The sequence below is a fragment of the Fulmarus glacialis genome, unplaced genomic scaffold (assembly GCF_000690835.1).
Source record: "Fulmarus glacialis isolate BGI_N327 unplaced genomic scaffold, ASM69083v1 scaffold7355, whole genome shotgun sequence".
In the NCBI taxonomy this organism is placed as follows: domain Eukaryota; kingdom Metazoa; phylum Chordata; class Aves; order Procellariiformes; family Procellariidae; genus Fulmarus; species Fulmarus glacialis.
In genome coordinates, this window is record NW_009211080.1 from 27,947 (window position 1) to 54,768 (window position 26,822).

Sequence of the window (26,822 nt, forward strand, 5' to 3'; positions counted from 1 at the left end):
CACAGTGGAGCCTTTCAAGTTTTGATATGCCCAAGACATTTTTTAATCCCTATCTGGAGTCCAGGAAACTGCACCCTTTCCCTCCCCTCTGTTGCTTTTGAAACAGGTTTTACCTCCAACGTAAGAGTTGTTTCAAGAGTGGTTGTTATTTTATGCCTGTTGGATTTCCTCCCTTCCTACTACACAGTGTTGGCTGTGAAGGAGTGGGCAGAGTGAGTGCTGAGAAACCAGCTTGTTGTTGCTTACTAATTTTTCTGTTCAGTTACCTTAGCTTTCTGTTCTTTAATGCTGCTCTCCTGAAAGAGGCAAAGTATAACTCTGTATGTTAGCATATTCTTGTTTAGAAATTTCATTCAAGTTTAAGGGTGGAGATAGAGAGGACATCACTTTCACAAATAAAAAAGGAGGGTAAGTATTGATACAGTAATGGTATGATTACTTCAAATGCTCTTTAATCATATGTATTTTGCTGTAGACTACAATAGCAACTAGAAAGAACCCACCAAAAGTGAAGTGGATTTGCATCATGAGAAAGTAGATACAGTAAAATGATCCCCAGCTTAGCTGAAATGACATTATTTCAGTTTCTGTCCCAGTAAACTCCATTCTGTCCAGAGTTCATGTAGCTCTAGCTCTGTCCAGTACCTAATAACTGGCCTGCAGTCAGCCTCATGCAGCTGTCAGGAAGGGTGCAGTCTCTCTTCAAGAGCTACACCTTTCTTTTTAAGAAATTAATCTTGCAGTATCTTCTCATGGGGTGGGAGTTTTCCGTGATACTCTGGGCTTTTTGCATCTTCTCTCCTGGCTCCCTGTTTAATAAGACATTCAAAAATGAGAAGAAATGTATAGATTGTCTGAGGAGATGATATTGCTGGCAATATATAGTCCTCTTCTGGACAGCCATTGATAGGAATAATAGTTGTCAAAAGGAGTGATGTAAGTTTAATTACTTGAATTTCAAAATCAGATTTGACAAATACGGAATAATCTTGCATTCCAGCGGTGGCAATAGCCTCATTTTTAAAGATGAGGACCTGGGCCAAAGAGCGGTCAATCCAAAGAGGGTTGTCTATTCCCATCTCATTGAGTACCTGCTATGAAACCCATCTTAGCTGATTTATTAGTACATGGGCCTTCATTTGCCTGGGTGACTTCATCTGCAACTGTGAGGAATCACTCAGAATCACAGATTAAGTCCCCAGAAATTATTGCAGAAGGAGTTTTGTGTCTGAAAAGTTTTGGCTTAAACATTACCTACCAGCACAAAGGAATTGTGGCAGGGGCAGGAATAGCATCTGTATTTCCAGGATAACGCTTGCTTGCTTTTACTGAGAGACCATCCTTCATCTTCTGGCGGTCCCCTATCAAGTTCTGCAACAAGCAGCTTTTCTTCACCGCAGGGCTGTGACTGTCAGTGATAGTGAAACCTTCAGCATGTAAGCAAGTCTCTGCCATTTGATAATGGTGATCCATTGTGCTAGGATGCCATCCTCTTTATGGATTGACCACAAGAGAAAGATAAGAAACGTGGCTGATAGGTTTCATGGTTCCTTTCTGATAGAACATAGTAATGGAAAAAATGGGGTGTGTGGGAAGGAATTGTTTCTATCCAAATTTTGCAATGGTTGTTCACCCCAAAACTTGCCCTTGTCTTCTCCAGCTTATAGTTCTTTTGCTTCCTCTGTTTTCCTTTCTCCAGCTTCTCAAACCAGTTTTCTTGCCTTTTCCAGTTCCCCGGGTTCATAGTCCCAGTGTCATTCTGCGTGCATTATCCAGCCAATTCTCATCTGTCTTCCCTTACTTGAGCTCTTGCTCAGTTACCTTCCAGCTCCTTGTCTGTTCTCTCTCTCCATCATTTGGCTTCTATTTTATCCTTTTGTTTTTCCTGTCTCTCACCTGTAAGTCCTGGTTCAAGCTTCTCTGTCCGGCTACTTAAGGTCTGTGTGGTGAGCGTTAAGAGTTTGTTCAATACCAACAGTATCTGTGCACTCGGGTTCTTTGTGCAACAGTAATCGGCAGTTTCTGGAAGGAGAGATTCTCTGGAGCAGTTCTCTTCAAACTGTAAAGCCCAGTAGAGACTGGCAAATTACTAGCAAATGTAGCTGCCAGTTCCAAACATCTTTCTTGAACACGTGCAAAGTGAAGTTTTTGCTAAAGCTTTGCCAAATGTAAAGGTTTTGCCAAGAGAAATAGAGGGGCACATTCCCAGTGTAAAGGACCCCCCAGACAGATGTTTGGCTTTTTCTTCCAAAGCTTTGGACAGCAGAGCTTCCCAGGTAAAAAGCATGTGTTTTAGCACATAAAGTGGTAATACGATTTCCACCCCCCTTTCATTTTAACCTCATTCTTAAAACAACTCTAATACTTGTACTGAAATTTCTGATGGGAAGGGGATAGAAGAGCTGAATGTTGCATGGTAGACTTCAGAGAAAATTTGACAAAGCTATAGGCAGCTGAAAGCAAGAGCTTAAGTAATGGAAATAAAAGTATCACCTCTCCTGGGCAACTGGATTTGTTATGAGTAACATAGGTAACACTAGTTTGCTCAGCATTTTGAATTGTTTCCCATAGCATTTGACAGTAAACAAGTAGAGAGCTGTTTACAGTTTCCTTGGCTTGTCTTATCAGTTTGGATTCATGTTTTCTTGTTCCAACAATTAATGGAATGATTTCTAGCATGTATTTTTTATTATGTTGATACTGTAAACTAGCCAAATACTTGTATGCATAGTTTTAATTGGTTTTGATAAAAGAAGATTGAATGTGCTTTTAAGTTTAAAAAAATTGTTTTTTCCTTAGTTAGTTTGAGAGCTATTACAATTAAATGCATTTATTTAACACAACTGGGAGCTCTTTTTAAAAGATTTACATTTAAAAAGCCTAAAAATGTGTGTGTAGACTTAAGATCCCAAGCAAGCAAATGAATTCTGTATTACCACATAAAAAATTTTCACTTTGGGTAGTTGAAAATTATTTTGCCCTTGAATTGGAATAGGTGGGTGTCAGGATTGAATCTGTCTAGCACTGAAAGAGGCAATGCTTGCTTTCTTGTAGTGGGTCTATTAAAAAATTTACAACTCCCCAGCTCTCAATATGAACTTTGTAATGATAGAGTGTACCTTTTTTATCACCTCCTAACAAGATTTACTTTTTTTCTAATTCTGAAGGGACCTACTGCTTGTTTTTACGAAGTCTTGAATATAACTTGTTGTAAGATAATGCCAGACTGCTTTAACATTATTTTGATAGACACACGTCTTGACTGGGAGATAAAGATTGCTATCAGAGTCTTTGTACTGGACACAAACCAAGTTGTGGTTTGCATCACTGGTATTTTTTCCCCTTTCAACCTGAATAGTTATTTTGAAATTCTGTTGAAGTTGCATAGGGACAATTTTAGTTACAGCTTACCCTGAACTGGAATTTACCCAGAACTGGAAAAACCCGGGATTTAAAACGAACAGTTTTCAGTTTGTGTAGTTTTTTAAAGGCGTACTTCAGACAGCTGATTTTTCACTTCCCTTAAGCACCTTTGTGTGCTGCATCTGTTGCACTGACACCAGCAACCACCCATTGGAAGGCCCCTTTTGCTCTAACAGAGTACTTAAAAAGGACTTTGGAATAAAAGAGGATCAAATATGAGAGCTTGAACTTTTTATATGCTTTCATATACCAATTGAAAGATTGCATTCAAAGGTTCAGGGTGAGTTTCTAATGCTTGTTTTACTCTTTGACCTACTGGTTAACTTGTTTATTAACAAATGGTTCATGAATCAGTTAGAGCTTGCTCTCATTAATAAGGAGTTTGTGGCTTGTTCAGCAATAGGAAGTTACTATGTTGTGTACCTGATTTGTAGAAATACAGCCTATTAGCTGGTAAATATTAATGAGCATTTGGAGAGGAATCGTGAGACGTGACATGTTCCTTCATATTAGTAGTCTGCATCTAGGTCTCTTCAAATGAAAAATTATCAGGATACTCAGATTATTCCAGTGTTGTAAAGAAACGACCTAATTTGTTTATTTCTCAGGTTTGTGCCATTAGTTATATTAGACTGCATGCATATTACAAGTGGTATAGACAAGATTAATATTTATTTCAAGTACACTCCTAGCTGTAAAAATATTCAGCAAGCAAAAAATTTAGGGTTTTTTCCTAACTTCTTGTTTGTTTAATAATCTTTGATGGTCATCTTATAGTTGGCTGTATGACAATAAACTATCAAGGCCGAACCACTCAATAACCTGATGTAGGTTTATTACTGTTATGATGCACTGATCTTTGCGTTTTCTTGGGTTTTTTTGTTGGTGTTTTTTTTTATAAATAACTGTAAAGTACGTCAAGAAAAGAGTCATTCTGATACATAAACAATATTGCAGGGAACAGTCACTGGAAGAGGAAGGGCTGAAAACTTTCTTAATTTTTTGGAAATGTGCACAGATGTGTGCTTTGTGCTGCCCCCCCATACCATCACATGAGAGTACTTGCCAAATGTGAACTAAAAAATACAATTTGAAATCCACTACCATGTATGTTTACACCTTGTAAAGTAGCAAAATAATTTTAAATAATTGTATCTGAACATTGGAAGTAGGGTTCAAATTGCATTTATTCCTTGAGGAATTCCTTGATTTTTTTTCTTCCTTTTTTTTTTTTGTAAATTTATTTTTTATTTTATTTTCAGCTGTATCCTCTAAGAAAATGCCTGTATTGTATAATGAGATCTTTCTACCCATCTTCAAGCTACGTGGACAGGGAGAGCATTTGAATTGGTATACTAAAATCACTGTCACATTTTATGGATCTAAGTGCATATATGTGCAAGGCTAAGGCTTTAATGTCTTCAACAACTGGATGCTTTAAAGGATACACATTAGATCTTTTTGTGATGATTCACATGTGTTCCTTAAAATGATTGTGTATGCCCCAGTCACCTTCATGCTCAGTACTTGGGCATGTGAAGAAAATGGTGTCCCAAACCTTTTTTGTTCTTCTCAGCTGCCCTGTTAAAATGGAGTGTTTTGTTACTGAACTTTCTTTTCCCCCAGCATAGCACATTATTCCTTTTCTGCCTCATCTTCTGAACTGTCTGTATCGCTGCCTTGAATGGAGTTCAATGTCAGAGTGTATTTACACCAGTGTAATGGCTGGATCTTCAAGTACACGTTTTCCTGATACCGATCACTTGGCACTGTTTTCTTTGCACAGCAAATTCCCTAGCTCGTATTAGTTGCATCAGCCCAAGAGACAGGATCTGCTGCTTCTTTGGGATACTTGGTAAAACAGGTGCCATCAAGGCAGGTGTTTCAGACCCTTTCCTCACTACACAAATTATATCTGCTTTCCTAGGATTAGTGTACCTCGTACCTATCTGCAGCTCATTTTGGTTATGTTTGATGCTCTGATTGTGCTTCTCTGCTGCTTAGGAAGAAGGTGAAGATAAACCTCTAGGAAGCTAGTACAGCTACCTCTTCCTGTTAGTAGTAGTGGCTTTATTTGAGTTTGAGATGGAAAATAATTGGCAATAAAAAGGTAGTCTTGTAGAATAAAAAAGCTATTGGGATTTCAGGATTAGCTTTAGCAAGTGGTAGATTCACTGTGGATTCCCTGTGGGGAAGAGATGGAGAATCATTTAGCTTGGAGGATTCTACTGTCCATGTATTCGGTGCCACGGCCTGCGTAGTGTGGCTGCTCTGAAGCCAGGTTGTCTGTGCTGGCAAGCCTCTGTCTACCCTATCTGGAGGATGAATAAGAAATGGCAGATTCCTTTTTATATGTCCATCCTTACTTTCTCATTTTTTTGTCTGATGGTAACTATCACACCATGGAAAGCTAGGGTCCTTCAAATTCAGAAGGTGATCTGAGAAGGCATATCTATTTCTTCATTGCATTGCATGTTTGGCTTAAGTGATCATACCAGCTCCAGTACACAGTCAGATTCTTCAATAAGTTTTCATCTTTCTCTTTCTCCCCAGTGACCCAAGAAGCCTTTTCTTTCTGTTACTCTGAAGAACCTACTGACTGCCAAAATACACATACTCTTGAGGTGGCTGAGAGAACCTCAGCTTCTAGGGGTCCATGATTTCTTCTAGGATATCAGAGCTTCAGGGGTTTCGTCAGCCTAGAGACACACCAGCCTGTCAATGCTCTCCCATTTAATGCTTTTCTGTCCAAATTTTAAGTGAAAGGCTATGTTCTCAAAGATTTGTAAGCTCTTTGCGACAGAAATCAGTCAGCCAGATCTCTGAGGTGGAATTGTATAGATCTTTTTTTTATAGTGTGCTCCTGAGGAAAGCTTAGAAAGCTGGATTTCATTTAAATTAAAAAAATAGCGTATTTAACTTTTTAACTAGGAGGAAGCACACAGCATCAAGGAGAGGCAGAAGAAATGAAAGATTTATATACAGCAGTCTCCCTGCTTTCTGATTATTCTTGTAGCCAGCCATCTCAGTCCACAGCTGTCTTCTGATCTGGGCATCGTTTTTTCTCTTCTGTTTTTAAGTTTTTAAAGGGGAAGATGAAGATTATTTACCTATTCTCTCCATTCTCCAACATTCTGATGTAAGACATAAATCTTTGTATATGTATGTATACTTACCAGACTGGTTACCTGCTTGCTTTTTCATTTCACTATGGAGCTAGGTTTCCTAATTATCATTACTCCTACAGGGAGAATGGGGAAGTTGTGGACAATGTTGTTTTTTTTTTTTAGAGATGAAGTATCTCTTCAGACTCCTTCAGAGTTTCTTCCAACATGGTGCCTGAGTTGCACCTTTCATCAAGGAATTAGTCTCCCAGTTCTCTAAATCTAGCTCGTCTGTGTTAGAAACTCAGTCGTATTAGGGCTCTGTCTTTCTTGATGTATTCTACACACTAGACCCTTTTGGAAGTCTGAACTGTTTGTCTATTGTTGAAAGATCAAAGTATTCAGCCATTTCTGAGTAGGGGTAACGAGCTGTGGCAAGACTTGATATGAAGCCTTAAAGGTGGATCCTTCTTTTGTGAGTGATACCAGAAACATCACAAAGAAAAGTCCCACAGCCTGGAGCAAAGCTCCATCCAAACCATTCACCAAGCACTGTCATCCCTGACACTGTGAAGAGTGATGTGAAGTGATTCTCTACCACAGAGTTGCTTTGCAAGAGCACTAGTGATAAATTTAATTACTTGGAATTAACCACGGAGTGCATGTGCTTGTAAGCTGTCACTCAGAAAGAGAGGTTACTTTCCAGCTGATGAAGTTCTTTGAAATATGAATTCCATGTGCATTCACTTCTCCTTACTTGCCCTGCAGGTTTTAAAAATTGTATCTCTAGCTGAGTTAAAAATGAAATGGGATTGTGCATGCTTTGCCTTATATGCCAGTGTGCTGAGCATGAGGAAGAGTGGACTTGAGCCCAAAGGAAAAAATTATCCAGTCTTAAGGAAGTGTCTGTACCTGTTGTGTGAATTTGCACATAGTCTAAACTTCCGAGACAATGCTTACAGAGGTAAATACTCTCTTTCATATAGAAATTACCCAGGAGGAATAAATAAGTGGAAGAATCCCCAAATGAAATTCTTTGGTTTCTTGTTAAGGAGCAGGTCAAATGGATAATGGCTTTAGTTGCATTTGACCTTTGAAATATGTAACTTTTGATTAGACATCTTTGCAGCAGACAGCAGAAAAGATAATTCCATCTGCCTGAAGGAATCTGTGATAATTTAGCCTGCAGGGAAATGCTATTAAATGTATTAAATAAGTTCTCCAAGATGAGCAATGCATATTGATTGCCAGTTGTTTCTGAAGGTTCTTTGCTTTTATGACGGATTATCATTGGAAAACTTTGGTTTGGTTTAAGATCAAGTAAATTAAACTGTAGGCTTCATAGTCCCCAATTTAAACCAGTTATAGGCCAGAAATTGCTTCAAATTGTCTTCTGACTACTTTTGTTTGCATCAGTTATTACAGTGCTTGTTTGTAAATGAGGAAGTTTGGTAATTAAACTAAGCCTGCTGTCATATGCAGGTTGGCGAATAGGGCAGATACTTTGGACAAAGTATCTAATAAGCAGAAAGAAGCTTTAATGCTCATGTTTCAAGGGAAGGCAATCCCATATGCTTGTAGAATCCTCCAAAGAGGACTTGAAATGTGCGTGCTTCACTTTATACGTGAAGATTTGAGCAGTTACCCACTCGATAACTCATTATCACTTCACCTGAACTTCTTTCCAGCAGATTGCCAAACTGAGGCAGCAGCTTCAGCGCAGTAAGCAGAGTAGTCGTCACAGTAAAGAGAAAGAACGTCAATCACCTCTCCATGGCAACCATATAGCAATCAGTCAGACTCAGGTAAGTAGGTAGTTGCTTATATTAACAGCCTCCTACCTTATGAGGGTAGGGTGAATAGCCTGCTCTTTCTTCCCATCTTTCTTCTGTTTGTTTTCTTATGTGGTACACTAGAATGCTTAACAACCTGATACCATTGCATCTTCACTGAAACTTATCTGATAGTCATCAGATAATAAAAGAAAGAAGGGTTGCAACAGGATAGCAACTAAAATATATTAAGATGCTGTAAAAATTCTGAGCATGGCCAGATAAGACTGTGTTTCCAGGAATACTTACTTGCTTCCAAGACTAATTTTTGTGGTACGCTTTCAGAAGTCTCTGCTCTTCCGGAAGGTATTTGCTTATCAGTTTCACAACCCGATTTCATCTGAGCTGGTTAAAAAAAATAAAAATAGAAAACAAAGAAAAAGAAAGTACCAAGGGTAAGCAGTCTGGATTGGCAGCCCAACAATTGATCAGCAAGGAGAACACTAACTGGCTTGTTACAAACAGCGTTGTAATTCACCTTACCATGTATTCATCAGTAAAAGACAGCAACACTGTATCACCAGAGATTTGAGGGAAAAATCTCGTTTCCTTGTCCCATTTTAAGAATGTTTCTGATGCTTCGCTTATTGGTCAATTCCTGGCCAGAGAGGCAATTTCCATGTGACATCAAGGAAAACAATATTGTGGTGTTTACTTTCTAAAAAGAAAGTGATAATTCACCTTGAATTTAAACTCAACTGAAATCAAGATGATGCTTGCTACAGTACCCCATCCCTGGTGACTGGTGACTAGAGGATTTGTCACACTACAGGATGAAAGTCTTTTTCTTCATGGTTTTGTCTAGGGCATACCTCTTGGATGTTACGGTAGTCCAGAATCATTGTCAATACAGGATCCTGTCTTCTAGCATGAGAGTTTGTCGTTGCACTCACTATGTTACAGTACAGTTCTTACAGTATATTTTGAGAGTTTCCATTGCATTAAATGGAAAAATTCCTATAATCACTAGCCTGTTCTTGTTCCAGACACTGTGACTTACTGTAAAACCTCAATCAGACATAATCTTTAGGATGCAGAATAATATGTCCTGATTATGTTGATGACCATTCTCATGTTCTATACCAACAGGCATTGTGATGACAAGACTTCTCTCCAGCCATCAGTCTATGGATTTGATATCCTCCTCTCTATGAGGTTAAGCTCAGGCTCCTAGTCTGACAGCTTCTGTTTTCTGTTGTCTTATTTACTTACCTATTTTTCAAAGTGATGTGTGAGTTTACAGAAATTTTAGTATAGCTGATCATTTTAACACTAGCCTGGCTAAGACAATTTTTGTTTTCAGGTCATTTCCATGTTTCACAAAGTTACAAAAATTTGCCTGTGGTCTGAGTACATCTATATTTCTCCTATTATAAAGATGCTGACACATATGAAAAAGAGCTTTGGACAAATCACATGGCCAAATTACCTGACCATGAACCAGATTCTCAGGAGGGTGCAATGGAGGATGCCTCATGCATTGTCTGTTCTAGCCATTACAAACTGCCAGTGAAACTGAAACCTAATTACGAGTTCTAAAGCTCAGGCAAGGTTCAGTCAATGACTTTGTGAACCTTAAGCCACTTGTAGAAAGCAGTTAATCATGTCTCATTTGGCAGTGCAGACATTTGAGTCCTGATTAAATTTCACCTACAGTGGATCCTTAACTTGGACCCCATGTTACTAACAGGCCACTATTTGAACTCCTGAAATGTTGGTTCTGTCATTGTATTTCCTGAGTGCCCTTTTAAATAGCTAGAGTTTTAGAAAGAAGAGGTTGAGCTGTGGTGGCTGATCCTTTTTCTGTTTGGATAAAATCTCGTGGTTAAAACCTAATCTTGTGATGAAGACATGTAGGAAATTGATATTCTTCCTGAAACTTTTATGCTTCTATAACAAAGGATCCCACTACATTTTGCATAGAAAAGGGTTTTGCTTTCCATCTCAAAGTAAGCCGTTGCAGGTACCTGTGCCACTATTTATAGTCACAGTAAAAACAGTCTTTGACACAGACTGAAATCCACCTAGAACATATGCTTTGAAGGAACATTCTTTAGTACTTGGAGCTCACTTTGTCATGGCTGGTGCAACATTTTGATTTCTCAAGAAGGTGTTCTCTGATGAGGCTGGTGAAGTTTTCAGTTCTGGCACCATTGTGGGAAGCCGTCCTGCAGGCAGTGTGTTTTGTCAGAGTCAGAGAATGCCTCCACACAAGTGACATGCACCTTTGGAGCTGCACATTGTGCAAGATTCATTTGGCAAGAACTCAAAAAAAATTTTTACATCTTGTCTTAAGCATCCTGTGATTCTGTGAACAAGAGGAGAACATATATTGGGAAGTGAACACTGTTCATGGCTGTCAGCATAGGTGCCTCTATGCTATGTAGCTGCTGCCAAGGTAAAGCTTTTGAGGTTGACTGCGCAAGATGCATGTGCGCTCTTGTGAATGGCTCCTGTTGGTAACAGAGCTCCTCTCCAACAGGTTTTTCTGAAAACCATGCTTGTATTTATTTACATGCTCGATTCTTAAACTGGAAATTATTTCTTTTAAGATCTTTGACGTAAAGTTCTGAAAAGCTATAAGCTAATGAAATTAAAGGTTCAGAATGAACGCTTTGTTTTTCATTCACTAAAGCCAACCGAAAGAGAATAAAAGTGCATTAAGTGAATATTTCAGTTGAGTGGTTAAGCTTTAGGAATGTTACGAAATGCCTTTTGGATCCCAGTTAAACCATCAGCATCAGCACCCTGTGTGCTCCCCATCCCCCCTACTCTGTACTCTGTAGTCTGCACATCTGGAAAGTACATATACCTGCCTACTTACTGATAAGTGAAGTAGTAGAATGCTTTTATTATGGAACACTTCTTTGAGTTAAGTAGAGGTGATTTTAGTGGCTTTTGACTTACACAAGTGTTTCTTTTTATTTAAATTTGCCAAGTAAAGATGGTCTTCTAGGTGGCAAAACTAATACACAGCTTCTTACTTTTTAGGGTTTTTTGTACTGGTCTCAGACTTCTATCTTTTTTCCATTTTCCAACTTTAAATCATGTTGCGCTCTACCTTCTAGGCTTCTATTTCCAGATCAGTCCCTATGCCACTGTCAAACATTTCAGTGCCAAAATCAACTGTTTCACGTGTGCCGTGTAATGTAGAAGGAATAAGCCCTGAACTGGAAAAAGTATTCATTAAGGAAAACAGTGGAAAAGAAGAAGTATCCAAGGTAAGCTTATATTAACATGGTTATGGTTGTTTTTTCTTTGTAATCTATAAACACATGGGAAACCTTCCTCGTGAGAAACCTTCCATGTGGCTGAAATTACAAATAATTTTCTTCAAAGAACTGTTTGTTTGAAAATTTTGTTTGGGTGTTTTAGAGTGGTGTTTGTTGGTGTTTTTTGTTTTGTTTTGTTTGGGGTTTTTTTTGTGTTTGTTTTGTTTTGGGGTTTTTTTTTTTGTTTGTTTGTTTCTTTTTTTTTTAAAAGGGCTTCTGGCCAAACATATTTTGCTTAGAATGCCCTTTCTGTAGAGAACTTGAAAGTTTTTCTGTGAAATGCAAGTGCTTGAAAATTTAGATACCTCAGGCTATAGTAGTAAGTAATTAGAGACCGGGAGATTAATTTATTTGCTTCGTTTTGCATTCTTTTTCTTAGGCAAGACTTAAGTTTTCTGTGCTATGCTCTGCTTTTTGGTTTTAACACTTTTCTTCCATAAACTGAACGTGGACTGTTTTACGTCCATGAAACCACTGTGATCTGTCATGGGAGATCTCCGTATGGGAGATCTCCATATGGGAAATGCTGACAAACGTGGCAGCTTTGCTTATGTGGGAGAATTGGAGCATTGGAATTGTCATTGAGGAGCACTGGAGTGCTTAGATGACACTTAAAATGTGAAATACTTGGTTTACAGCCACTGTTTCCTAAATAGAAAATTTTCTGCTGTGGAATAAACTACTCTAGTTTTTTCTAATCTTCTCTAAGATGTAGGTTCTTTCCTTGTGAATGGTTATGTAATAGCAATTCAATGTACAAGACAAGCTATAAAACTTTAATCAGAGGTTTAAGATTCCAAAACCTGATATTTGTAGTTCTTCATTTCGGCAGTAAACTTAAAAAGTTTTGGAATAGTCTTGGCTTCTCCAGAGACTTAGTTGTGCAGGCAAAGCAGTCTTAAGAATGCGATACTGTAGAATTTTTATGTTAAGTTTGCTTTCCTAAGGCTGTCTCACCCCTTTAGAAGGGGTGTGTGTTGTAACGGGAATAAGCAAAAAACCAAACACACAAACCGAAACAGAAAGCCCAAATCAATAAACCTTGTTGCACCATCTCCAAAAAGAGTATAAAAAGGTAGGTATTATAGTGCCGCCATTGATGTTGCTATGGCTAGGGTTGTAATCTCCTATGGTTAGAGGACATTTCATTTATTTATCAGACAAATCATCTTTGTAAATGTTGTCCTTAGGCTTTAACAGCTTATTGCTTGGGATGCAGAACTCAGTCTCCTAAGTTACTGAATGTACTGGCTCTGATCCAGCAAAACAGTTAAGCATATACTTAAGTGCATTGTTGGATTGGGGCCAGAGGTGCTCAGCAGTTTACGCAACCAAGGCAATAGTGAAGCCTTCCTCCAAACATCTAGCTGGGGAGAGTTTTGAGACACAAAAGAAAGTCATAAATTAGACATTGCCCTTGAGGTCAAGTCCATCTTTGTGGGCAGAGGGTTGTTTCCTGCTATGTAACTGTTAATTTCTGTGAAGTCTGGTCTAGTGGGACCTAAAGTGGGACTCCTAGCACTTCTTTGAGCTTACTAGATTTTACAGGTTACTTACAGAAGATCATAACGAGTAATTTACTCAATCTTACTGCTGGTGAACTTTCTCCTAATACAACAATTTAGCTTCTTTTTAGCCTGAGGAGAGCTGGGGCAGCTAGGTTAAAGGTTAGGAATTACTGAACAAAAGATAAACCATAGGAAACCAAACTTCATTAGTTTCACTGCTAGTGAAACAATTTTTTTTTCTTCCAATTTTCTGCCGTTCTTTCTTGCTGTAACATTCTGTATTTTTAGAAAGTATTTTAAAATAGCAATCAAAGGTAGTTGGTTGCTTTGGGTGATGTGTGAAGGTTAAATTATTCCATAGACTCACTTGTAAGATTGGTGTGTGTCTAGGTTTTCAGCTGGTTTCTTTTAACCTGTTTCCACGTTTACTTCACAGTTTAACAGTGCATGTTCAAACCTTAATTTTCATATGCATCGATCTATCCAGCTGCATAAAACACTTTGCCCTATTGTGAATCTGTATTCATTTGCATTCATATTCATATTCATTTGTGGAAGGATTTGGGAAATAACATACAACCTGCTAAAAACACTGAGAAGGAATATTACCTTTATTTTAGGTGCAGCTCACTACCTAATTTTTTAAAAATTTTTTTTTTCAAATTTAGGTACTACATTAGTAGCTTTCTGATCGCTCCCATTTCATTTCGATAACCATGTTTGGGCTGTCCCAAGTAAAATAAAATGCATTTTAGTTCTGTTGATTTTTAAAATTTTAGTCTAGTGTTCTTGAATTTTTTTCTATTAGTCTCTCATCTCTGCAGTAAAAACTTGTGATTTCTTTTTTTTTTAAACAAACTGTTTCTTGGTTCATATGTTGAAATCGGACTAGGTGATATATAGGACAAAAATAAGGTTAAAGCAGTTTTATGGATAATTTTATGGATATTACTTGAATTACTTATTAAATTTAGCTCCCAGTTAAAATGGATAACCAGTGAAACTTTCCTCTCAGTTTCATACTTCCTTGCTTAGTCTTCAGATACACAAAGCAGTTTAATTTATTTTTTAGTCTTGTTTTTTTGGGTTTGTAGGGTATGATGTTACATACTTTCTGTTTTCCCTTTTGCTGACTTGAGTTTTTGTAATCCTACTTCTTAAAAAATGTATAAATTGATTTAGAACATGTCTTCTGTCTTCTCTCATGCTGACTTGGTTCTGTTAGTTCTTTGAAACGCTCTTCTTTGCTTTTTTTAATAATATTTTAATGATAATAGAAATTGTACTTATAAAAGTTAAAATAATTATTGTAAACATTAGTCTTGTTACGTTTGTGTTTCACAAAGGTAGTTGATGATACAGTAATGTCATTATGTCATTACCTTTTAATAATCTAACTGACCATAAAGTTTAGAGGGATTACGTTGTAAATGGTCAAAACATTCCAAATATTTCATTCTTTTCAGTTTAGCCATGCATGTGTATATTTTTTCAGATTATTTATCTTCCTTAGTTAGCTCAAGGTGTTCTCTTTTTTTCTTTCATAGAACTCAGTTAAAGTTGGCTTTTTTGAGTCACCTCTTAATCACCTCTTTCTCCTCAGATTTATTAATAAACTTCAATTCACTTTCTAATGCATTTGTTCAAAGATCCTGGATATATTTTCCTTCCTGTTTTATAACTTGTTGACTAGCTTTCCAGGAAATTGTGATGGTGTGTCTCTGTTTCCACCCTAACTTGTAAGAGGGAATCAGCTTTTTGTGAAGTTGTGACAGGCTTTTGTTCTTTGTCCCACTGTGACTCCATGACACAAACCTTGGAGGCTTTGGTACAATAAGATGATGGACTTATTGTAGGGAGTGGGAATACATTGCGAAAATAATGAGAATTGCTGTGTAGCAGGACACGGACACATTCATAGGTCTCCTATTAGGAAAAAAAATTACCAGAACTATCTTTCAAGTATACAGAAGTAATTAGAAATGAAGCAATTTTGACAGACTATCACACAATGTAAGTAAAATGATTAATGTATTTCTTGTTTGATTTCTAATGCTTCTGGAAATAGATAGCAAGATGGTTTTATGTACCTATCAGAAAACTTGATCATGTAATAAAAGGACTTTTTCTAATTTGCACGGATGCAGAGGATCCTTACTTCATGTCTTTCATACCTGAAAAGTGTGGTTTTTTCCAAGTGCTCCTTCCCAGGATACGTTATGTTTTTTTGCACTTGCACCTTATCTAATGCATTGATGACTTCATTGATGCTAGAAGGAAGAAGCACTTTCCTATGTCTGCCTTTGTGTTCCAGTCTAGAGAACAGTTTTTAAATCAAAAGCATTGAATGCTTTGCTCTCAAGAAGTTGCCTCCCAAATAGATGTAAGGCTTGTGAAGAACAGATTATTTTTAAGGCTCCCATTGGTGTATTATATCATAGTAGCATTCCTGATGCTATTAAATAGGGTGTTCTTGTTTTTTTCCCAGTGAAAAGATCGATACTGAAAGCAATGTGGTGAATTTTGACAGCGTTTTGAGAAATGCATGCTGTTTGTTGTCAAATTGAGCATTTCCATACCTTTGCAGGGAGATGAGGTTGGTCTGTAACTATGTCCAAGACCACACTGTCCCACAGGGGTTGGAAGGTGTCCTGTCAGAATGCATTTGGCATAAGGTTAATACATGACTGGACACTCTTGCAAAAAAAAAACCAAAACACCACACCAGTATATAGAATGCAGTAATTTCTAGTTGTTCTCCATGCATTGAGTGTTACGAAAACTAATAGCAGCTCTAGCAAATTAGTTACCCTATTTCTTACGTTTGAAGGTTGTGAGGACTTCAGTTTTTAGAATAGTTTAGGCATGACTCATGGAAAGTAACTTCTAAAGTATTTTTTTATATTGATAAGGTTTAATACAAAAAGTTTTTAAAAAGTGGAATACTTTTAGTTGATATTTTCATGAAGTTTTCTGCAGTTGTCAAAAGTTGGATTCAATATTAAGGGAAAAATAAATACAGAAGCACAGTAATCTGAAATATTTGCTGGCATTTTCTATGCCTTAAAAGTTATTTTACTTGGAAATAGTGATAAATATTTAGCTTTTTCTACTTGTGTGTATATTTAGAGGCATGTCTAAAAATAGAGATAACTTTTTGTGCCTCAAATTTCAATTCAGTGGAGGTTGAAATATGTGATTTGGGATATACTTCCTGACTACATAAGACTATGTTGTTCCTCCAGGTGTGGAAGAACATCTGTGTTATCCTGAAGTCTTTAATTATGTGATCACTTACTGGTTTTTTTACCCTCCCTGGAATCCTTGCTTTACCTGTTACGTGGAGCATGGCATATGTACTTAATGAGCAGCTGTTCGGTGTTTTTGTTTTCTCCTCATTAGATATGTGTCCTAATGCTCACTATTAAACCTTGCTTTGAAGTCAGAAATCTGAATGTCTTCCTGGGTTTTTGCTTCTATATAATAGGAGAGTGTCTGAAATTCTGTTCTCTTTTTATCACACCTGTGTGAGAAGAAAGATGATATTATCTGCACTTTATGGATGGAGAAACACAAATCCATCAGGCTTCTATAATGTGATTCTTCAGGTAACTCAGGATGCTGCATGCCATTTTAGGAGTTTAAAGTGTAGCTCCCGTAGTCTCCTTCTGCATCTGTGAATGTTGAAGACTTTTGCAAATCAGTCCTATCTAGACTGGGCATCCAGAAAAGATCACATAAAAGAAAAAGGTTGGTTCAGATGACTTCCTGGCATCTCGAAGAATTTTTGTGGCAGAGATGGAAATAAAAATGCTGTTCTGCATGGTTATTTTTTTGGTTATGTTAATTATGAGACTGTTTTCTTTCTACAGCTTCAGTCTTGTTTTCTACCTCTTTTCTGTCTGTGTAATAAATGATAAAATGCTTCAGGTCTATCTTGTGCATTGCATGAGTCATGGCCTGTTCGGGTGATGGGAATAGCAACATGTAGTCATGTTGTAACGCATATGCAATGTGAACTGAGCTGTTGGAACAGACCACACAACCGTGTCCAAACTTTTCAGCTTTTGATGTAGCAATTGTAATGTTCTCTTTATAGTGTGTTTCTTTGCTCTTAATTGAAATGTGAAATGGTATTAACTGGAAGGCTCATAAGAAGAAAAGGATCTTCCAGCTCTGCTATGTCTGCCTGTTTGTATAATACGCGGTGGTTTTCTGGATAGGCTATTGCTGAAAAGGGAAGAATGCAATACTCGGCCAGTAAGTTTCATGTCCTCATCGCTAGCAAAAGTGTTGGGTTGAATTTTAGGCTCTGGAACAAGCTGTTAGAGTTTTGGAATGTATGGGGAAGAGGAAAGCAATAAAATAAAAATGTTAGCTTGAAGTGAGAAGGAAAAAGACATTAATTTCTTGTAGCTAGAACATTTAAGCTATTTTCTATGGCTTGTATACAATCCTCACTGAAGTGAGGATAAAAATGATATTTAAATCTTGCAGGCACTTTTTCCTCTTCACTTTTAAGTAAAACTGTAATTCTCGTTTGATTTCTTACATTTAAAGCAGCGCTGTCTTTATGATAAAACTAATTTTCCGCTGGGAAGGACAAGTAAGTAGTGCGTGCCAGTCTACTACTGTGAACATGTCTACGCAGTATATTGCAGAATGGGATGCAAGATCACTCTGGCCAGTGCCAACTAGGCTGATATGAGCAGGTAGTGCTTACTAGCTTTGGTTGAAGACAAAGCTTGTGAACCTTGTATAAGCCTGTGCATCATCTACGTAGTTGCCATTTTGTCAGAGGTCACCTACAGAAGTGAAGGATGGAATGTAGAGGTGTGCTAGAGAATTACGACTTACCGGCAAAACTTGGAGGGTTTCATTTATAATTGTAATTCAGTTGGTTGTTACGGCAATAGTATGCCATTGTAGTTGACATTTTCTACTTTCCCTTTTATCCAGATGTGATCTCTGTCAGAGTACTTGTTTTTCTTTCATAATAACAGTGACCTTTATTGAAAATTGTATTGCTAAGTATAATTAGAGATCTATTTGTTGGGGAGGTTTGCTTTTTTAAACTATCATAAAAACATAACATTAGCATGTGTTGAAGTGCGTTCTGGTGTTAACTTTGCATTAAGAGGATATAGTTGGCTTAGAAAATCTGCACATTGTCCCAGCATTCAGTGTCATTAATGTATGTTGTGTCCATTGTACATTGCGTTATTTTCTCGTGTAAAAGTTGTTCTTTCAAAAATGGCTTGTTTGCTGTTCTTAAGGCCTTGCCTCATTACTTCAGTTATGAGTGCTACAGGCTGTCGTTGCTTCAGAGTTTGATCTTTTCTCTGTACCCTGAATGCTTGTTTCTCTTGCAGCCTTTGGATATCCCTGATGGTCGAAGGGCCCCATTACCTGCTCACTATCGGAGTAGTAGTACACGAAGTATTGACACTCAGACTCCGTCTGTCCAGGAGCGCAGCAGCAGCTGCAGCAGTCATTCACCATGTGTCTCTCCCTTTTGCCCTCCTGAATCTCAGGATGGGAGTCCTTGCTCAACAGAAGATTTACTCTATGACCGTGATAAAGGTGAGAGTAGAATGGCCCGCCTTTACCTATGGGAGGCATGTGATGTCGTGCTTTTACAACTACCTTCATTTTACTCATTACATCAGTTTTTGTTTTTGTTTGATGGTGGTGGAGGGATTGAGGATTTATCTTAAAATTGGTTTTGTTTGTTTACATATCTTTTTCCCTCTTGTTTGTGAAACTTCACAAACATCTTCCATAAATACGTCAGAGGAGCACAGCAAACAGTCTTAACTATTTATGAAGATTCTAATGTGAAGAACTCAGACTGTAACATGTTTATGTTTAAAAAAGGTTTTAAGGAGGTTTGTGGTAGACTATCTATTCATCATGGGTGAGTTACTTGCTGATCAAAATGGTGATGATGAAGTTTTGGACTGCTTTTAAAAGTACTCTGCTTCTGAACTCTTACATTCCACTTGAAGCTATTTGGTGAGGAGCTCAGATATGAGTTTGAACAATCTGATGGAGAGCAATTATTTGTGTGTGTATGTTGCATAACAACCCAAAATTTCTGAATAATTTACGTGTTTATATGTCAATATCCTGCATTTTTTTCAAAGTCTGTAAAATGCCATTTCGTTTTGTAGAGGGAATAAACTGGAGTTTCAGTAATTACGAGTTACTGACAGAACATGTAGTATGAAAATACAGGCACCACTGTAAAAAGACTGATTTTTTTGGACAACTGTTTACTAATGAAATTATTCTGGTCAGCTAGCTTGGAAATACGGACTTTAGTTTGGAGGGATGCAGGGTTTGGGTAAAACATGCAAGCTAAGAGTAGTAAGTTTCACAGAGGAAATGAAAACTTTTAAGATTTACCGTAGATTTACTAATGAGCTAAAGACAGCAGTATTTTGAGGTTTTAAGTAAGGTTAAGCTTTTTCTGTAAATATTCTCTGTTTAATAATTCTTAAAGTGATTTCGGAATAAGATTGGGGAAGGCAGCAGGAGAAATACTGGCTTTTCTTGGTTTCTGAAAAGTATTGCTTTCCCATCTTGAATTTAAAAAGTAGTGGAAAACAAATCCACCTGCCCAAATCCTGAATTGGGGGTGGGTGTGTGCACATGTGTGAGTTAACCACATCAAAGTAAAAGTCTTAGTTCAACACCATAGTTGGCCATGCTCCAAAAATTACAGACAAGTTAGCTCCCCCCCCTACTTCTTTCTTACAGTATGCATGTGAATTGTAATGTGTTGTCAAGACTGAATCACTATAGAGACATCCACTAAAGTATTAGCACGTAGGAAAGTGTCTTGACAGGTAAATTTGTTCATATATGTCCTGATAACAATTATAAGTTAAAAAGCAAGGAAATGAAAAGAATAATTACTTTTGCAGTTAGTACTCAGTTATCACAGCAACTGGAATTTTCAGTTGTACTTTATTGGCAGTAGCAAGTGAAGACAGTTTGAAATAGTGCATCTAACCTTCTTAATGCTTTTCAAGGGTTTTTATCTGCTGTCTTGGATTTTTTTTTTAACAGCTAATTGGAGTAAAATTTATTGCTGAACTTCACAATGAGTAACTCCTTATTTGTGGATTTTGGTTTTAACACTGACTTTAATGCTAGGTTTGTATCAAAAGTCTACTTTAGCAATAGCCTATAGGTGACGGTCATAAACAGCCAGCTTTGTAAGGTTAATATAATTGCATTTTTAATTTAGTTTAAGTAAGGTATTTAATACTGTGCTTATGAAAGATAAAAGCTTGAACTGCTCATCACAACTTCATTCTTTAAGGGCAGGATAGAAACTGGAAAAATGCATAGCCGTCTTCCAAGAGAAAGTAATTGTTCAGAGGTTGTAAAAGTATAGTCAGAAAGGCGCCTTTTACTCTCAGATCATTAAGATCCCACAGGCCAGTTGTTCTGAATAAGAATGTTATCTTCAAAACAGTTAAACTAGAAATAAATGAGGGATATAGGTAGAAATTATAAGAGAATAGCAAGTTTTGAGAGACAGTTTATTAACATCTGCTGTGGATGTTAACTGCTTTATAAAACAGAACTCTCAAAGTTTTTTGCACCTTCATTTTAAAGGTTTTTATGATGCTAGAATAAAACTGCTGAGAGTTTGCTGTGAGGCCTGTTAAGTTTTAAAAAATGCATTGTATAACCAAATGTAGACATTTTAAACCCAAGATATTTTTCTGTTACTTTCTCAAGCTGAGGTTTTATTTTCCTCTCTATGGGAATAACTTGGTTTTACCATTAAAAATATAATTATCAGCTTTATGTATGCTCCTGAGTGTGTTGCTGAATCGGAAAGGAGGTTTAGTAGTTGACTGAGAGACATGAGCAGTGAGAGGAGCCAGCACTCTGTACAGACACAGCACTGCTTTACATTTCTAAAGCATCTTTTATTTCTTGTGCAAAGCTGTGCTTTGGCCTGAGGCCCTCACAGCTGCTCTTTGGACGGTATCAGCTGTTTGGTTTACATTTCTGCAAGAAGCTGCTATATCTATTGAATTTTTCAAAAGAAAGTGAAAGCTAAATTTCAGAAAAGGCCCCCAATACCGTTCCGAATGGAGCAGTGATACTAAGTGGTATTGATTGGAGCAGAGAGGGAAGGGTGGGAGACAAGGTATTTTAATGGCACCTGGCTTTATGATTTTGTTTTCAAGTATCAGCCTATCGCAAGGTAAGTGACTGCCTTGCTGCATTAAAACTACCAGTTTCATTGGATCTGTTTTATGATACTCTGGTCCGTGAGACTATAATTCAGAGTGCTACATAGCATACTTAGCAGCTGTAATAGTGGTAAAGTTCAAAGGCATCCTAAGGTATAAGCAGATGAAATTTGGGTTTTTTGTGCAAAAATGGATAGTATAACCTGTTTTTCAGGGATTTTGATCTAGGTGCTTTTGTGTAATGTTGTGTATTCCCACTGTTGCTAGCAGGCTATTACAAGCAACATGTTCATGAAGATGAACTGAAGATATTTTTCAACTTCTGGGCATCTGATTCATAGTTTTTAAAATGAAAATTTTATGTGAAGTCTTTGGATAGTCTTAAGAAACAAAGGTATTTTTGAACCTATCAAAACAAATCCCAAGGCTCACTGGCAAAGTTTCTTGTTTCCTTTAAGTTTTGTCACTCCAAAAATTGTTCTAGAGATTCTTTTTAGTTTGCCTCCTTTGTTGCTCTAATATATGCAAGCTAAAATTTGTGGTATTAAGTCTTCTGGTTAAAATAGCATTTTTAGTGTTTAATTACAATCTTAAACATTTTCTAGGTAACAGAATATATCCATTTTGAATATTTATGTTTAGAAATTCTGTGTAATAAGGCTCCATATTGTCTGCTATGTGGTTATGGTAAAAAAAACTCATTTTAAAGGTTACGTCTGATAATCTTCATTCATTGTCATCTTCATGAAATTTGATTAGTTGGCTGAAATATGCCAGCAGAGCACACCCTACTGGTGGAAGCATGGAAGATGCAGGCGTGTCCTCTGACATGAGGGTTCATGCACTGCAGCCACTGAGACAGTAAAAAAAATGTGTAAATAGCACTGTATGAGAATACACATTTGCAGTGTCATTAAGGATTAATAATGTGACAGTTTAGCACTTAAGAGCTTATAGGATACACAAGTGGAGACTGGCTTAAGCTGTAAATTCCACCTCTTACCACTTTAACTCGTGGCCTATTTTCCCAGTACCCTTCCGTTCTCGCACCGCTGCTATACGTGTAGAACCAACACCAAGCTTGTACATGTGAGCCTCCTAATAACCACACGTGTTTTTCAAATAGTAGTGTGGTGTGTGTTTGGTCAAAATGAAAAGCTAACAACTTAGTAAGCTTTAAAAGCAGGGAGGGTAAAGAAAGAAACAGAATGGTTAAATTATACAATATAATTTTTTTTTACTTGTTTAACAGCTGTCTTATACAGAAAGTTTCAGCCAGACAGGGCTAAATAAACCAAAAACTTGATTGAAAACTGAATTGGCTGGACAAGACTCTAAATCTTCCAAGAACTGACTTAACTTTGAATTCAGTTTGATTCTTTCCTTGGATGTACTTCCACAGTTTTCCACGATTTGGTGTAATGAACAGTAGCACATTTTATGTCACAAATTTTTTAAATAGAAACTTGGATCTTCAATTTTAAATATTAGAAGGAGGAAACAAACTGTCTGGGTTCTGTTAATGATTTCTGTGTTTGGAATGAGCTGTGTGGGCCAACAGTGGAAAGATGCCAACAGGACCATCATGCTCCCAGCTTGGCAAATATCTGTATTGTCTCTAAGCTTTTTCTGCCTTCGTACAGTTAACACTGAAAATTCTGTAAATAGAAGTTCTGTGTTCACTCTACAGCAGGAAAGAGCTGAATAATCAATACACTACTGAGGTTCACTTCAACTGTTTTTTTTTTTTCATATCTTTCATAGTAAATCTCCAAAGGGAGGTGTGACATTTGAGTTGATTGGTGTCGTCTTGTAAGAGGAAGCAGAGATGTTTCAAACCCTCTAATGATTAGCTTTTGTATTTGAGTCATGGTTATACAAAAGTTTATGTAGTTACTGTTTGCAAGCTGTTAAAGACAACCTTGTATGCTTCAGTGAATCTAGATCATAGTGCTTGAAGCTTTGGTTGGTTTTCCACTGTTTCTGAAAAGGAACACATGAACAACAGCAGAATAAACAAAGGTATCTGTGGTAAGGTACCCCACATTGGTGAAAAGACTCAAATGGAGCTAAAGCAAGAGCAGTTATTTCTCTCCAAATAAGGTGTGTTTGTAAGCTGAGGGATCCTCTTTAACCTTGCCGTTTAATTTCATTTTTTTAATTGTAAGCCCAAGCAGAGAATAGGGAGCCACTAATACTAGCCTGAGGTAGATGTTGCTCTTTGAAAAGGTAGAAGCTACTGCAGAAAGCTAATTTTCTGTAATTATTTCTGTACCTACTTTATTTCCTTAATGCATTGAATATCATGTTGTCAAGATGAGTGTTTAAAGTGAACCCTTTCACAGTCTTAATTTTTCAAATTTTTGTGCTTCTGTCATTACCAGAGTTGAGCCTTCTCTCTGATATTTTCCGAGAAGTACAAAGAAATCTGCCTATTGCCTTGTGTCCTAGATCTTCACACCTTTAGTTCTAAGTGTGTCAAGCAAAATATACACAGACAGCTAGAGTTACGAAGCATACCTATATCATATAGTTAGTAGCGATGAGAGAATTGAATTGTGGAAGTTTTATTTTGGATACTAAAACAACTTCACAATTGTGAAGCCAGTAAGGTGGGACATTGTAATGATGAGGTATCAGTACCTGTGTTACAAACATGCTTTGTTTCTTTGCAACTTCTGAACTATTCATGAGACTAATGAGGTCGATATTCAAGGGAAGAATTATCTTTTAAAATAAGATACATGCTGTATACACACGTTTTCAATAACTGTGTTTATACAGTGAGAAGGTGTATTATCACTACCACTCATAATTCTTCTGCATGTATTATGCATATTACCTTGTTCATTTCTGGTTTTTGAAATACATAATAAAGAACATGTTTGTTTCCAGGATCACAGCTCTGCTTTGTTCTGATTGCAGTGTTCTGGATAAAAATATCCTCCTGTTATGTGTTGTTATATGATAGATTACTGCTGCACTGAAGCTTTTATTCAGAAGAAATGTGCTATACAAGGGTGTTAGAAATAGCCTGCAATAAAGGAAGCATTGTGGTAGAAGCAAACCGGCATAGTGGCTAAATTGTGAAAAAAGGCATCTTGTTTGGAAATCAAATTTAATTAAAAAGCACTCTCAATCTCTAGTAATATAACTGCTTTAAATTTTCAGACAGTGGGAGTAGCTCACCGTTGCCCAAGTATGCCTCATCTCCCAAACCAAACAACAGCTACATGTTCAAACGAGAGCCCCCAGAGGGATGTGAGCGAGTGAAGGTCTTTGAGGAAATGTCGTAAGTAATGCCTTTTATATCAGCTGGTATCTGCAAAGCAGTAAACCTGTTTACTGAGCCTATTCAACTGCAGATGAATAAACTATTCCAGCTGATGAGTTTTTCAGGAGCAAACTATTCTTAGAGTTTGTACAGAAGAGAAGTTGAAGTGTTCATGTTGGTTTGAAGAGCAAATGGAGTCTTTTATGCTTGAACTCTTTTTGTGCATTTATAAAAGGCAACAAAAATCCAAGCAGAAAAGATAAGGTACATTTAATTTCCTAAGCGTTTATCAACCTCTTTCCATATATTTTTAATTAACTTTTTAAATGTTTGTGGCTTAAAACAAAAACTCTCCTTGTCATAATTCTTTATCAGTTTCAAACATAGGTTATGTTTTGATACGTATAAAACATAAAATGGAATTAAACCTATGTAAAGTGTTTGTAGACAGCGGTATGCTTATGGCATAGACTTTGCTCAATATTTTTGCCGAGCAAGAAATTGGAAATTAAACTCTTGGACATCATGTCTTTTTCCCCTAGACCCAGCAGTATTTGAGTACATGCTGTCGAGGTTGCATGCTTAGCTCCTGTGGATGAAAGAATTAAGGAGGGGACGTTTCTTGCTCTAACAGCATTCATTGCCTGCTGCATGGTGAAGGAGCAATGTTGGGTTGTGGAAGAAGCCTCCAGACAAATTGCAGAATATGGGAAAGGAGAGGTCTATTTCATGGAGGTTCACAAAGGAATTTAATATCACTAAATGTATTGTTGCTGCATTGTTTTTATTAAAGAAGAATTTGTGCCATTCTAAATTATCATGGCATTTTTTCATGTGCATACATACTGCAGATTTTTCTTGCTGGAAGTTGCATGTTTATCCAGTAATTATCAAGTCATTTTTGTGACGGTACTATTTTTAATGCTGTGGATCAGTTAGCTGACTACCAATATGGAAGATGTTTGCCCCTCTGTCCAATTAATCCCATTCCTTGTCATTCACATTTTAGCAACGTGTAGAACCACAAAGTTCATGACACATAAAGCATCTCGGTTGGCCAGGTATATAAATCCTTTTTCTTCTTGTAGGTCTCGTCAGCCTGTCTCAGCCCCTCTCTTTTCATGTCCTGACAAAAACAAGGTTAATTTCATCCCAACCGGATCAGCTTTCTGTCCTGTAAAACTTCTGGGCCCCCTCCTTCCCGCTTCAGACCTGACGCTGAAGAACTCTCCAAACTCTGGTCAAAGCACAGCTTTGAGCACCCTGACTGTTGAGCAGCTTTCGTCTCGGGTCTCCTTCTCATCTCTGTCAGACGACACCAGCACAATGGACTCTACAGAGGTCCTGGTACAGCAACCGTCCCAACAGCAGCAGCCGCTTTTGCAAGAAATTCAGACTGAAGATCACTCCTCTCCTCAGAGCTATGTGTTAATCTAGACCGAGGTGGAGCAGGCCTCTGCCCTGAAACAAGGATTGAGGAGATAATAGTTCAGATACATCTGCATGAGGTGGCAACCTTTCAGAACAACACGGAATACTTAGCAACATTCGAAAAAATATCTCAACGCTGTTCTTGGCAGGGACAGAATTAATATTCAGCATTTTTTGTGAGAAAGCAGTAATGCCTGCAGAATCCATATATCATTAAGCGTTTTAAGTGGAGACTATGCATTTCATAGTATGTTTGACCAGATTAGTACTGTGTCCTGTGTTCTGTTTCAAATTCTACAGTATAAATAAGCTCTATATATATATAAAAAAAAAGTTGCCTGTCTGAATAGAAAATGTCTTGCTGTGTTGTGTCCTATGGAAAATACTGTACTTCAGGATTATGTTTACAATTGATCCAGGTGTTATGTTTCTAACTTCTGTAATACACACAATGCAAAAAAAAAAAACAAAAAAACCCACAAAAAAAAAAAAAACGGCCACAACAGTTGCACAGTGCCCACCCTATGGCCTAGCTTCAGGTACTTCTCTCGAAGTGTAAACTCAGGTAACTTGGAATGTATATCATATTGGGATATAAAATATTTTACAGCTACAAAGCTAAAGAGGGAACATCACTCTTTTGCCTTTCCTTATTTTATGCATTAATATTTCCTCATTACATTCCACTTTCTTGGAATAAGTGCATTCAGATCCAGGTGAACGATGACCCTGGACATGGGTGAACATGAGGAGAACCAG

The 26,822-nt window shown here is 37.3% G+C and overlaps 1 protein-coding gene across 1 annotated transcript in view; it reads left to right on the top strand.

Annotated features, from left to right (window-relative positions):
• The window catches only part of GLCCI1 (glucocorticoid induced transcript 1), a 52,937-nt gene extending 26,403 nt beyond the window's left edge, over positions 1-26,534 (top strand). The window contains exons 4-8 of the mRNA XM_009577386.1: positions 8,216-8,332; positions 11,428-11,580; positions 18,512-18,722; positions 24,530-24,650; positions 25,721-26,534. Of these exons, the coding sequence (XP_009575681.1) occupies positions 8,216-8,332; positions 11,428-11,580; positions 18,512-18,722; positions 24,530-24,650; positions 25,721-26,069 (951 nt within the window). The 3' untranslated portion in view covers positions 26,070-26,534. The remainder of the gene's footprint in view (positions 1-8,215; positions 8,333-11,427; positions 11,581-18,511; positions 18,723-24,529; positions 24,651-25,720) is intronic.
• The last annotated feature ends 288 nt before the right edge of the window (positions 26,535-26,822 follow it).